This window comes from Rosa chinensis, chromosome 2, assembly GCF_002994745.2.
Source record: "Rosa chinensis cultivar Old Blush chromosome 2, RchiOBHm-V2, whole genome shotgun sequence".
Classification (NCBI taxonomy): Eukaryota; Viridiplantae; Streptophyta; class Magnoliopsida; order Rosales; family Rosaceae; genus Rosa; species Rosa chinensis.
Window position 1 is genome coordinate 3,828,061 of NC_037089.1, and position 13,714 is coordinate 3,841,774.

Below are 13,714 nucleotides of genomic sequence, written 5' to 3' on the forward strand. Positions count from 1 at the left end.
GATTTTGACCAAAAATCTGTGTGCTATAGTCCACGATTTTGGTGACAAATGATGGTTTATGACAAATTATTATTTTTGAGGTTTGTTTCCATGAGGTTAAAAAAGAATATAATATCTCAGCACTCTTCGCTAATTGGTGCTTATTAGAATACATAACTTTAGTTGAGACTCCTGTTATATTGTAATTTTAGACCCCCCCCCCCAATATATTATGCAGTTTCATCAATGGTTAAGGCTTAAGGGCAGCCGTATTTTGGCCCTTCCTTTCAAAAAAACAATAATACAATATCTTTAGCGTGTTTAACTTCACTTGCATGGACACGATTAGCCTCCTTTCCATGAATTGAGAGCGGACGCTATTAAACTTATCATCAGAAAATTCTACATTTGTTGAAGGATATCGACATAATGTGTGCCTCTACAAATTAGGGTTTAGAGTTGTAATAGGAATGTGTTCTAGGTATTCAATTGTAATCAGATTCTATTACCTTTTTGGGTACCTTGTAACTCCCTATTTAAAGGGCTCCTATTATCAATGATAACACACAATTCCATTCTCCTACAACACGTTATCAGCACGAGGCCTAACCCTAGCCGAAAAAAAAAAAGAAAAAAAAAACCTAAAACCCTAATCACTAAAACTGCCAAAAACCTCCAGCTGCAAGCCTACTGCCGCAGCTCCTAGCCCACACTAGCCTCACTTGCGCACCTGCCTCTACAGCACCTACGCGCCCCTGCAGCACCTACGTCCCCCTGCGCACGCATCCCTGCTGCCCCTGCAGCACCAACACACACCAACTGCATCCTTCTCCTTTTCTGTGCACGTCAGTCTGCTTGCAGGCTCAGAAACCTCTTGATAGGGACCTCAGATAAAAATATTTCCTTCATGAAAGTTGTTCGTCTCTGCCTCTTCTATCTGACCTCCAAATTTCAGCCCCATTGGAGTAGTTTTGAGACCTGTACACTATTCGAAGTGGGAGCTGTTCAGAAGCAAACCTGCTGCAGAAACTGCTGCTTGCTGCTGAGCAGTTTCTGCTGTCCAAAACTGCTGCAGAAACTGCTGCTGAACCTGCTGTTTGCTGCTGCCGCCGTTTGCTGCCACTTGTTGCTGCTGCTTCCCCAACACACCTGCTCCAACACGCGCGTGTTCTCAAGCCCAGAACCATCACGTAAGTTTTTGTAATTAAAGTTGCTGCTTTCATGTATTTTAAATTCCTTTTATTTTCTGCAGAATTTTGGAATATATGAATATATAAACATGGTTTTGAGTATTTAACAAGCGGAATTGTGGGGATTCACGCTTAACGAACTAAGAGTGTTTGTAACCAATGAACTAAGAGTGTTCATAATTAAACGAACTAAGAGCGTTCGTAATCAATGAACTAAGAGCGTTCATGATATTCGGACTAAGAGCGTCCGAATTGTGACCATATTAAAACATCATTGTTTGGTCTAATCCAAAATTTCTTGGAAATCGTTTTCTTGGTACCATTAAGGCTCGGAAACCTTATATTAGTTGTCGTGGAAGTTTTTACTCCGAAACTAATCTATTCTCCTTCATCTTTGAATGTCGAATGCAAACATGCAAAAACCCGACTTCACTAATCCAGATTCAAATGACATTTGTTATCACCGATGGGTGAATAACGTCAAGAATCACCTCACTACTAATGAGATTCTGTGGAGTAGAGCTCACAGAATATGAATTAATTGAGAAATCCTCTCAACCTTCCCCGTCTCAGCATTATTGGTTGCAAAGCAATATAGGCTTGTGTGCAATGCTAGATGGATTACAAGGTTTCATCAACTTATGTCATATACTGAGTAAGTTGACAACATACTCGTGAAAACCATAATTCAAATGCCCGTTGGAACTAAGAGCGTTCACGAGGCGAATTATAGCGCACCTAAAGAAGGGCGCAAGGAGCGGAACCCTAAAGTTAGGGGACAACAAAATGGACGTGTGGGTCCATACAACCGCCCCACAAAGGAAGGAAAACCGCGAGATACATAGACACGTGGCAACATTGGCCAACGTGGGATCCATGGAGGATGTCCAAATGCACAAGGTGCATCTCAATTAATGAGTGAGGTAATGCTATAGATGTGGATCTTCAGAGCATTGGTTTAAGCGCTAGAATGTGAGTGAAAAAAACAAAGCTGCACAATACTAGGTATATAAAATATATGAGAGAGCATGAGGCTCATCTCGCAGCTGAAGGAGATGATGGAGATGACAATGACGTCAATCTCATCATTATGGACTTCAAATCTGACGAGGAAAACAACAATGTTGATGCCGCAGATTTTGATTAAATAGTCTTTCATTTTCCAAGAATTATGTAATGGCAATTGTGCCTTAGTCAATAAATGACAATTGTATTAACTCTTTCTTATGTGGCTGACCCAATAAAATGTGATGTCTAGAAAATTCATTGAGCTTATTGGTACTTAAGAGAGCCTCGCTCCACCAACATCTCTCTCTACTTTCCTGGTCATATTTGATTGGAGCTACCAAACGGATAGAGTACTACAATGTGTCTTAGTTTGATTTTATTTTGGATTAGATTTTGGAAACTTTGATGTAATCATTGGCTATTAATAAAGTGTCAATTCTTTTACTTAATGTCTTGGACATACCTTAATTCGAACTTTATTATATAAGAGCCAATGGTTTTCATGTGGAAACACATTATGAGAATGGACAGAGTTCTTTTGCATCACCTCTAATGACTACAGACATAAACGAGTATTAGAGAAACTTATGTGTCGCTCTAGTGGGTTGTATGCAACCACTATTTGAGTTATTGAATCCAACCATGTCATGAGAGACGACTTATGGGATTCTGACACGTATAGGCTTTAACATGATGATCCTTGTATTAAAGACTTTACACGGACATCCATTTTCAGAACGAAGAAAAGTAAGAACCAAGAATTGGTTCGAGGAGCTGCACGTGGGCCTCATGGCGCCATGATTGTGCAAAGACGGGCCATACATGGCCGGCACCGCCTACCCCCTGCGGCAAATACATGGCATTGACGCCATAAACTCCTCTCTCTACTTCTCAAGTCTATTGTGACATTATGGCTTAACCAAAACCTTTATTGGTTGATTATAAGGCCCATGTTTCATTCTGTAAAGCCTGTTATTTAGGATTGAGACCATCCTATGCAAAGGAGATTGGGGAAATAATTCCATTCTCACAAAGAATCTAAGGGAATTATGTGGATTTGATCAACCAACTTGCGGACCGTATAGATGTTTTATGGTGTTGGTTGATACGCAAACACGCTGGTCCCGTGTTGTGCCATTATCCACTCATCATGCTGCTTATACTATACTCCTAGCACATAACATATGGCTACGGGCTCACTACCTAGATCATCCCATCCAGTCAATTTGACTTGATAATGCTAGAGAGTTTACATCGACAATTTTCGATGACTATTGCATATCATTGGGTATTGATATTAAGTATCATATCCCCATGTACACACCCAATTGGTCTCACGGAAAAGCCACCATTAAATGACTACGATGGTAGTCCGGACATTGGTAATGCGCACCAATATTTCCGCTTGGGTTATGCAATATCGCATGCAGCTATGCTAATTCGTCTATGACTCATAGCAGCCACTCAACTTTTATTTGCGTTACAGCTAGTGACTGGGTTCGAGTCTAATATCTCGTCTTTATGCATATTTGAGTGTGCGGTTCATGTGCCAATTGCGCTGCCACAGCGCATCAACATGAGTCATTGTAACGAATGCATATATATATTTGTTGGACATGAGTCTCCAACTATAAGTCCGCTATGTAGAACCCTTGACAGGCGATCTCTATTTCGCTGGATTTGCGAATTGTCATTTTGATGAGACAGTCTTCTCGTCGTTAGGGGGAGATTAGAACGTCAATGTTCAACAGGAACGACAGGAATTGTCGTGGTATGCCCCCACTATGTCTCATCTTGATCCCCTAAAAGTGACGAGATCACATATACCTGCTGCAAACATGCCTGCAAGGATTGATGTCCCCACAAGAGGACATGGTGCCACCCAGAGAAGATGGGTACTGCACCACTACCATGGATGGTAGTATGGTGACGCCACAAAGGTGGCATAATGGCGTCATAGGCCATGGGTTCCGCTAGAGAGAGTAGGAAACCCATAGGTTCGATGGATTCTCGCCTTAAGAAGAGAGCGAGTTTGGCACAACTTGATCCATTGATCATTGATACTCAAAATCCGTCTCATGAGAATATTTTGGATTGTGGTTATGTCCAAGAGACATCGTTAGGGGACACTTCAATGTTAGAACCAATTCCTGAAAATATAGAGATCTCTACGAACTACACTAGTGTACATGAGGACGTGGAATTATTTAGACCAATGACATCGAACCTTACTCCGTTGAAGAATGCCAACGTAGAGAAAATTGGCTTAAATGGAAAGATGTGATCCAGGTTGAATTGGATTCACTAACGAAGAGGAAGGATTTCGGGCCTGAGATGCCAACACCTCCTAACATAAAACCTATTGACATTAATAGGTCTTCGTTAGATAGCGTGATGAGAAAAAGAGATGGTAATCTCGCCTTATGGCGCAAGGTTTCTCACAACGCCCTGGAATCGACTACGAGAAGACACATTCTCTCGTAATGGATGTCATTGCACTCCACTACCTTGTCAGTTTGATAGTTTCCAAATAACTGAACATGCAGCTTACGAATGTGGTCACTACGTATCTCTATGGGGATCTAGATACGGAATATAATGAAGGTTCTTGTGGACTTCATTTACCCAAGTCAAGTGGCTCTAGACCACGGAGCGTATTTGCAACGAGGTTGAAATGCTCACTAAAATGACTACTTGATTGGAAAAGGATATGATGAACTATGCCCACGCGTTTCTATGACAAGTTCTGGATTTGCAATTGTCGCAGTTTATGTTGATAAACATAATTGGAACCCTTGAGAGTTAAGGGAAACCGCTGAACACCTGAAATCCGAGTTTGAGAGGAATGACCTTGGGAGAACACGGTTTTGTCTAAATTCAGAACTTGTATACCGTGTCAAGAGACATTTTTGATGTATTCAAAAATGCACTCCCATGGTCGTCTGTAGTCTTGGCCCTAAAAGGGATCCGTTTCGTCCCAGGGATGATGACGAAGACGTGTTAATAGCAGAAGTGCTTACTTATGTACAATAGGCGCGTTATTGTACTTAGCACAATACAAGACCGGACACCTCAATTATTATGAACTTGTTGGCTAGACATAGCCCCGCGCCAACGCAACGCCATTAGATTGGTATAAAGACAATCTTTCGATATTTGAGAGGTACGATTGATATGGGCTTGTTCTATCCCTACAGAGAAAAGAAATGACGGAAGTATGGGATCGGATCCCACAAGGCAAAATGCCACCTTCCGTGCTCCTCCTCCCCTCTATCAAAATGACAACATGCACTTCTAAATACTGAAGTGAACCAAATCCGATCAGAGGATAATGTAGCGGACTTATTTACTAAGTCGTTACCAAAATCCACCTTCGAGAAACATGTGAAGAGCATCAGATTGAGAAAGTTATCCGAACTCCCATGATTGTAGCAATCAGGGGGAGATATTGACATCAGGGGGAGGCATGATGTCTACATGTTCGATCTCGAAGAATGAAGGACGTGTTGTGCTCTTTTTGTCCTTCGACCAGGGTTATTTTTGTCCCACAGGGTTTTTGTTACCTGGCAAGGTTTTTAACGAGGCAACAATTAAAGAGTCATCACCAAGTTTGAGCGGCACAAGGGGGAGTGTTGAAGGATATCGACATAATGTGTGCGTCTACAAACTAGGGTTTAGAGTTGTAATAGGAATGTGTTCTAGGTATTCAATTGTAATCAGATTCTATTACCTTTTTGGGTACCTTGTAACTCCCTATTTAAAGGGCTCCTATTATCAATGATAACACACAATTCCATTCTCCTACAACAACATTCTCAATATGCACTAAGAATTGATTAGAAGAAATCTTCACATACTAAAACATCCAACTTTTTTACATAACTTTATATTCTGTAACACAAAACAAATACCAAAATCATGAATACCGTTTACACATAAGAATTTCCAGCTACCCAGTAGCTGTTATTTGCATACTCTAAAAAACAGTTAATTTGTTCTCTACCTGTAGCTATACACACTTCATCAATAGTTCATTAGAAGCTCATGTGGTTTTCATACTATGAAATGAACTAATCACACGTATAATAAAGATGATGTTTACTTGTCATCATCTCCTCTGGAAGTTGAATGATTTTATTGCATAGGCAAAAATTATTGCGAAAAGTATGCAGAAACCGAAGACCATAATTCCGGCTACACCTAGGAAATCATGCCTGTACCCAAAACCAACTTTGAGGAACTGCCTTACTGGCATTGTTCTTTCTCCATCTGCTAGCTTCAAAAGACTGTCATCGTCACCGTACTGCGAAACAAACAGGCCATACAGACTCCAGGCTACAGGGTTTGCCCAGTAATACCATCTCCACCATACGGGAATTCTCTGAATTAAGCATTATATATACCAAGAAGTTATTGCATGTGTTAGAGAGACTATATCAACGATGTTCTAATTTAAAGCACAAACAAAGAAAGCAGGGCAGTCATTTCTTTTACCTTGTGAGGAATCATGAAGCCGCTGAAAAGATTCCATAGCATGTAAAATGGAGCAGCAATTATGGCAGCTACGTTATGATTTGGTGTGACGGCTGTTGTCATCATTCCGTAAAAGGTGAAGTATAGCATTGTGAAATACATGAAGAATAAGTACCAAACAAACTTTAAAAGTGTCCAGTCAAATGCAGCCGTGGAGTAGAAAATTGTGCAGTAGATGACCGCTTGCGCAAACACATAAGGGAACTCTATTGCAACCTGCAGAAGGTCGATACATGATTGCGTAACCTTTAGGAGTATCAGGTATTAACCGTATTATGCCTTAACAAAGTGGAAGAATGTAAACCTGAGCAAATGCAAATGGTAACGCCGAGTACATCCCAGCAGCTCTCTCTCGATATGAGACAAATCTTTCTATAGAAACAACAGGTTGAACAGCAGTGGCATTGGTGACTCCACTAAATAGGATTGCTGCATACAAGGATCCCATGGCATTTAATAAGTCCTGCTGGGTCTCCCTGTGAACAATGAAGTTGTAAATGATATGATTGGTTCCATTGTGAGGTTACAATAAGTCAATAGATAGGTACAGAAAAAGAAAGAAACCTCTTAGCCCCGAATCTCCAACAAATTGTTCCTAGCATCAAGGAGATGATGACGGTGTAAAAGAAACGAACTGCAGTGTACTGAGGGTTTCGCCAATAAGACAGATTTTGCTTCCATAGACAAGTGAGAAATTGTTCAAATGATGTCTGAGAGTATTTGGTTGGAAAGTTTAATTCTTTGGAATTAGTACTCGGCTTGCTAAGGTTTTCAACCAAATCTTTGTTATGTCTGAAAAAAAGGAAAGGCGGTATTATTAGATGAAGAAACACATAAAAGCTAACCAGCTAAAATTCATGGAGAAGTTTTCGTACTGAAACAAATTTGATCTTCTGTAAATTTCTGCAAAATCCACCCCCAGACGGATTTCTTCAGTTGAAGAAGTAACATCAAGCATCCATGCAGCAGGATTATATCCAGGCCTGATCTTTTGCACTCCTTCAATTGCCTGCAGATATAGATATGCATATGTCACGTTTGTAATCATTAAACACCTGAAAGTGTAAATATTCTAACATATATCCTGGCATGCATTATCTGACCTCAAAGTACTTGATGAGTTCACAAGAGTTGGGTCCAAGTGGACCAGCATATATGAGCTGACCGCCACGCTTCAAAAACAGAAGCTGCAGTGACAGATGATATTATTAGGGGATCAATCAAATATTAACGCAATATGAATTGATTAGATAATATGCACTCTGTAAGGAAGTCCTTTCTTTTTCCTTTTTTCAGATAGGAAGCTGTACTAGCCATAACAGATATAGGAAACGACAGAAACGTAATACAAAACATGGATAGACCATGAGAGAATACCTCATCAAAGGATTCAAAAATGTCTATGCTAGGCTGGTGGATTGTGCATACGATAGTACGTCCAGTATCAACTATATTCCTCACAGTCCTCATCACAATGGCTGCAGACCTTGCATCTAACCCAGATGTGGGTTCATCCATGAATACTATAGATGGATTAGCGACCAGCTCCACTGCTATAGTTAGCCTTTTTCGTTGTTCTGTTGACAAGCCATTCACCCCCGGTAAACCAACCAGTGCCCCACTTAATGGAGTGAGCTCCACAAGTTCCATCACCTCCTCTACAAAAGCCTACAATTTTTTTCTCTCAATATTTTAGATACTGGAATGATCTTATGATGAAGACATACAAAGAGAGTAAAGCATTTTACATGAATACCTTCCGTGTATCCAAGTTAACATCTGATGGCAAGCGAAGCCAAACAGAGAACAGAAGCGATTCAACAACAGTCAAGCACGGGGAGTGAATATCAGATTGCTCGCAGTAACCCGAAATTCTTGCAAAAGTTTCTTGTCTTTTTGGATGACCAGATATATGTATGCTTCCTTCTATAACCCCACCAGTTTTTCGACCAGCCAATACGTCCATGAGGGTGGTTTTACCAGCACCACTGACTCCAACCAATGCTGTAAGCACCCCCGGCCTAAATGCTCCAGTGACATCAACCAAGAGCTGCAATCTCTCTTCTTGAATTCCCTGCTGCTTCAATTCCTGTAGTTGTACTTGGATCAGAAAAGATATAGTCAACATGTTTCCGAGAGTAGGTGGTGCAAATGAATACTGTTAAACACTCACCAGAGGGACATCGACGTAGTAATTGATATTGCTGAAAGACATGGAAAGTGGCTGAAATGGGAGGACCATTCCTCTCTGCTTAAAGTATTTTCCTGCATAGAAGATCACCAAGAATGAGGAAACTAATTAAGACTAACACGTATTTAACTGAACAGGACTATATAAAAACAAATTCAATCTTCAAATTAGTTTACAAACCATTAAGTGACTGTGAATGATTCAAGTACTGTCTCAGCTCAATAACAACACTTTCTCCTTTTCTTCTCCTTTCTCTCTCTTCCAGCTCTTCCTTAGACACAACAGCTTGTTGCTTCCCCAAGGCTTTAGTATATGTTGAACATCAATTTTATTAGGCTCTATCAAATTTGTTTGGCTAGCTATATGCAATGCCAGAAGTAAACTGAAGATTAAATAGCATTTATGAGCAGAAGTGACTTACGGTTGAGGTAAGCAAGGAAGAATGTGAATAGTAAATTGAATAAAACTGTATAGCCAAGCAAAGCACCAGCACCAATCCAATACCAGTATCTCTCTGGAAACAAACTGCGTGCTTTTAGTAATGACTGACCTAATGAAAGACCGGTCTCATGCCCATGTTCCTACATAAATAACACAATAAGCAAATACTTATGTTCTGAATAGACTCTTAGAAACTAACTCAACATATAGATAAAGTGAAATGAATCTTCATATTGGCTCTTGCCTATGCATATCCAGCTTTTTAAAAAAGTTTGTGCAATGAAGCAAAACTAATCACAATTTAAGTGAATATTCTCTTGTGGCACAGCACAATAATAGAAGATGGCAATGGTTTGGTTAAGAACTCATATAAGAAAAACCAAATGCAATGAAAGGATAACATATCCCACTTTATAACTCTCATATATATATATATATATATATATATATATATATATATTACTGGTATATTTACCAGTACAGCCACCATGTCTCTCCTATGACTAGCAAAATAATTTTTATAATTTCTATAGTCCAAATAATGAACGGATAAATGAAATGTGAAGTTACCGTGTTCCAGGAGTGTCCAAGGAATTCATTTACAGAAGCAGCATTTTGAGCATACATCAAAGGAGAAAACCAGAAACCCCAAATCCACCATTTTGGTATATGATCTGTCACAATTGAATAGAGAAATGAATTAAAATATGAGATCACATTGGAAAGACATAGAAATTGACAAAATGTTAGTTTTACCTCTAGAGACGATGTATCCTCCAAGAGCCATTACAACCAACATGGCAAAAGATCCAAAGGTGTTGGCAACTATCATATTTCGACCCAAGGATCCCATAAGACGAAAGAGAGCTGTGGACATCTGGTGCAGAAGGAAATATACCAAGAACTGCCCAAAAAATCTGCAGATTCAACAAGTAACCTAAGAATCTCATGCCATCACTAACTTTCACAGTTCATGCCAAGTACCAAGGAAACATATGATTTACCTAGAAATTGCGGGATCATATCCAATGACGTAGTATGTGATTGCCACCCAAAGTCCAGACTCTATGAGTGAATTTGGAATACTCAAGAGCCAGGAAGGAAGAGTATAGACCCAACTTGGGTAGAAGTGTAAGTCCCTATGCTTGTAAAGCACTGGAAGCTTGGCCACCAACATTGGCACCTCCGTAAAGCCATTAAAAAGAATAATAACCATGGAAAAGTATAGTGCCCCGAGATATAAGCCTCCATCATCAATTGTATCATGGTGCATTTTTGTCCGGCAGAAGACACTCATTGTGATCAAAGCAACCAAAAGAAGCTGGAAGACAGAACATGGTACTTGTAAAATCAGCAACAGATGACATTTAACCTTTCAAATGATTAAGCTGGCTAAATAATGCCTTTTGAAGAAACAAATAATTGAACAATTACCTGAACAAATTTGAAAATATAAATAAATGCATTCCGCTTCATCAGTAGCATTTGCCAGTTAAAGCTTGTCTTCAGAAGCTCCTTCCTCTTCATGCCATAGAGAGAAGTCGCCAAAGCTGCAGGGTGGTTATAGCGTTTATCAAAAGGAACTTTCAACTCTGCAGACAAATTCTTCCCATCTTGAAATGAAGGAAAAGCTTCAACAAACTTTGCTGGTGGTATATAGCGGTATGGAAGATCAGGATTGGACCAGTACTGCTCTTGGTCCTTCTTTGATATAACCTGTGTACAAGAGAAAGAACAATATATCAAACACTATAAAAGAGGAAAGAAATTTTAAAACTCGAGTGGTTCACAACTTACTTCTTGCAAGAAGTCTGCCACATTCTTTCGGCGGGGACATCTAAACCCCATGTATGAAAAGAAATCAAGTGCAGATTCCCGGGGTCCCTGAAACACTATCTGGCCCTCACACAAAAGTATAACATCATCAAACAACTCGTAGGTCTCTGGAGCAGGTTGAAGCAGAGATATAACAGTGGTGGAATCAAGTGCACGAGTTGAATGCCTAAGATATTTGATTATTTGATAAGTAGTGGAACTATCGAGCCCAGTTGATATTTCATCCATGAACAACACTCTTGCTGGACCTACTAGTAATTCACCTGAAAATCACATAGTTGCTTTATCAGCAAATAGCTTTACCTCACTAGCACAAAAGAAATAGCACCCAAAATTGAAACACCAATTATGCACCTGTAGTAAGCCGCTTCTTTTGGCCCCCTGATATACCTTTAAGCATTTCGTCTCCTACCAACGTATCAGCGCATATGTCCAACCCTAAAATCTTTGTCAGAAATATGTTAGTACTAGAAAGAGAATGAAACAAGAAATCTTGATACAACATAGTAGGAATTTCAATAACTGGAATCGAGAAAATACCTTCATGATGTACTCTACAACAAGGCTTGTCTCTTGCTCTCCAAGAGCTAATGACTGGAAAACAACATTGCGTCAGTAATCACTACATAGTACATATTCAAAAGAATCAACATCTGTAGCAAGAACAAGTACCTTCATGAATATATCAAGATCACCATCAGGTTTTATCCCCGCAATCTTTTCTCTTCTTGCTAGTTCTACTAGCATATCTGTCACCAAACATTCATGTCAACACTTCATCAAACACAAACCATGCACAAATAAGTACACATTTCCCAAACCTTACCATATTTGAATCCAACACCTTGACACCGTCCTGCAAAGTCAAGAGTCTCCCTTACAGTCATCTCCGCCGCAAACCAGTCCTGTTGACTGACATAAGCCGACGTCCTCTGCGGCACAAACTCGTTTAAGCCATGGCCATTGTATGTTGTGCTACCTGACATCTTCAAAGTGATCAAACATAAACAAATGAGTACTAATAATTTAAGCTGAAGTCGCAAAATCAGCAACTATCATAAACTCCATGAGCATGCAAGATACACAAGTTAAACCACTACCTGAAGACCAGTTCCAAGGCGTCCGGCGAGAGCCAATAGTAGCGTCGTCTTGCCGGAGCTCGGCGGACCCAATAACAACGTCAATCTGAAACACAGCACCAAAAATCTTATTAAAGTTCACTGGACTGAAAATTCAGCAACTCAGTACTACTAGTCGAAGCTTAGATAAGTACCTTGAAGGTCTTATAATCCCACTAATGTTGTCTAAAATCGTTAATTTGCTTCTCTTGCTCCTTAATAGCCGTAATTGCCTCAGAAGTGACTAAAATCACATTCAGAAAAATACAAAAGTCTAATCCGTTATATGCATGGGTAACGAAAATTGACTCAGAATTAAAGAGAGTACAAATCTAGCTACCTCGGTCATATTGAATACGAAATTCGGAATAGTTGGCAGTGCTCTGCTTCCCACATGGACGAAAGCTTCAACGTTCAATTTCTGAAACCGCACCTCGATCTTCGGAAACTCCAAATCTACTCTGTACACCCGAATTTGATCCAAATTTTAAGAATCAAAACTACCAAATAACAAATTAAAAACACAAAAGTTGCATAATTTAGAAAGAACACTCTGTTTGATTGCTGAAAAAAAAAGTGAGTGAAAGCAGAGACTTGAGCAGTAACATTGGTATTGTTATTGCTTGAATTTCTCCGTTCTTCTTTTGTTCAATATATTTCTCAGCAACCAAACAGACTCAAACCACCAAAATATTTCGAGACAGACGCTTACGCGTTAAATCGGAGTCGCATTTTCTCAAAGAAGTGCTCGGGGTCATCTTCAGCCGAGTTAACAAGCCGATCAAGCAGTAGCTTCAGCTCCTGAGCCTCCAGCTCGCTGACGTCAACCTCCTTGGCGTCTCCCACGATGTTCTTGAAAATGCCACGTCGGACTCTGGAGTATGTCGGCAGCCTCTCCAGCGCCGCCCACCGCAGCGCCTCCTCGTCCTCCCCCTCCACCCGAAACGACGCCGTCCTCGCAAACGCGTTCTCCGCCGAGTTCCACATTATTATTTCTCCGGATCTTGAGATACTCAGAATCTCATCATAGCTAGTGTTTTAGAGAGAGAAAAAATGAAGATGCAGGGTTTGATACTTTGATTGATTGGGAGGGGATGGATGGACTAGTGTCGTCTCTGATCAGCTGAAAATGGTGGTTGGGGTCTCTGCGCGCATTTAATAGCCTCTTGGTTTCTCTCTCTAAAGGGTCTTGGTTTTTTGTTTTTGGTTTGGTTCTTCTTCTCCTTCTTCTTCTCTCTCTCTCTCTAACGAGCACGTTAAAGCGTTTCACAGTTTTTGCAGGGACAGGGAAAACAGAGAGGGTCGCATTTAATAGCCGCGGGAAAGATGCAAAAGGGCACGAGGCGTCTTTGAAACGCCCCAGCCCCACTCGCGCGGTGTCTCCATTCGCTCCGGAAATGGACATTCTTATTCATCCG

General features: G+C 40.3%; 1 protein-coding gene across 3 annotated transcripts; it reads right to left on the minus strand.

Annotated features, from left to right (window-relative positions):
• Positions 1 to 6,009: 6,009 nt before the first annotated feature.
• LOC112189122 (ABC transporter G family member 32) lies at positions 6,010 to 13,562 on the minus strand. Of its 3 annotated transcripts, XM_024328392.2 has the most exons (24): positions 13,009 to 13,562; positions 12,637 to 12,757; positions 12,452 to 12,540; positions 12,279 to 12,363; positions 12,005 to 12,164; positions 11,851 to 11,927; positions 11,719 to 11,772; positions 11,533 to 11,623; positions 11,140 to 11,441; positions 10,777 to 11,058; positions 10,347 to 10,663; positions 10,099 to 10,259; positions 9,913 to 10,016; positions 9,323 to 9,482; positions 9,082 to 9,204; positions 8,884 to 8,975; positions 8,467 to 8,799; positions 8,088 to 8,378; positions 7,814 to 7,897; positions 7,586 to 7,719; positions 7,275 to 7,502; positions 7,015 to 7,186; positions 6,672 to 6,926; positions 6,010 to 6,558 (listed from the first exon to the last, which is right to left on the minus strand). In XM_024328392.2, exons 1-24 carry the CDS (start codon positions 13,281 to 13,283, stop codon positions 6,286 to 6,288), a joined length of 4,263 nt encoding a protein of 1,420 aa, XP_024184160.1. In that variant the 5' UTR covers positions 13,284 to 13,562; the 3' UTR covers positions 6,010 to 6,285. The 3 variants fall into 3 exon arrangements, with proteins under 3 accessions (XP_024184160.1, XP_040370735.1, XP_024184161.1); XM_040514801.1 differs by lacking the exons at positions 11,719 to 11,772; positions 11,851 to 11,927 and having other exon boundaries at positions 11,533 to 11,616; XM_024328393.2 differs by lacking the exons at positions 12,279 to 12,363; positions 12,637 to 12,757; positions 13,009 to 13,562 and having other exon boundaries at positions 12,452 to 12,542.
• Between the last annotated feature and the right edge of the window lie 152 nt (positions 13,563 to 13,714).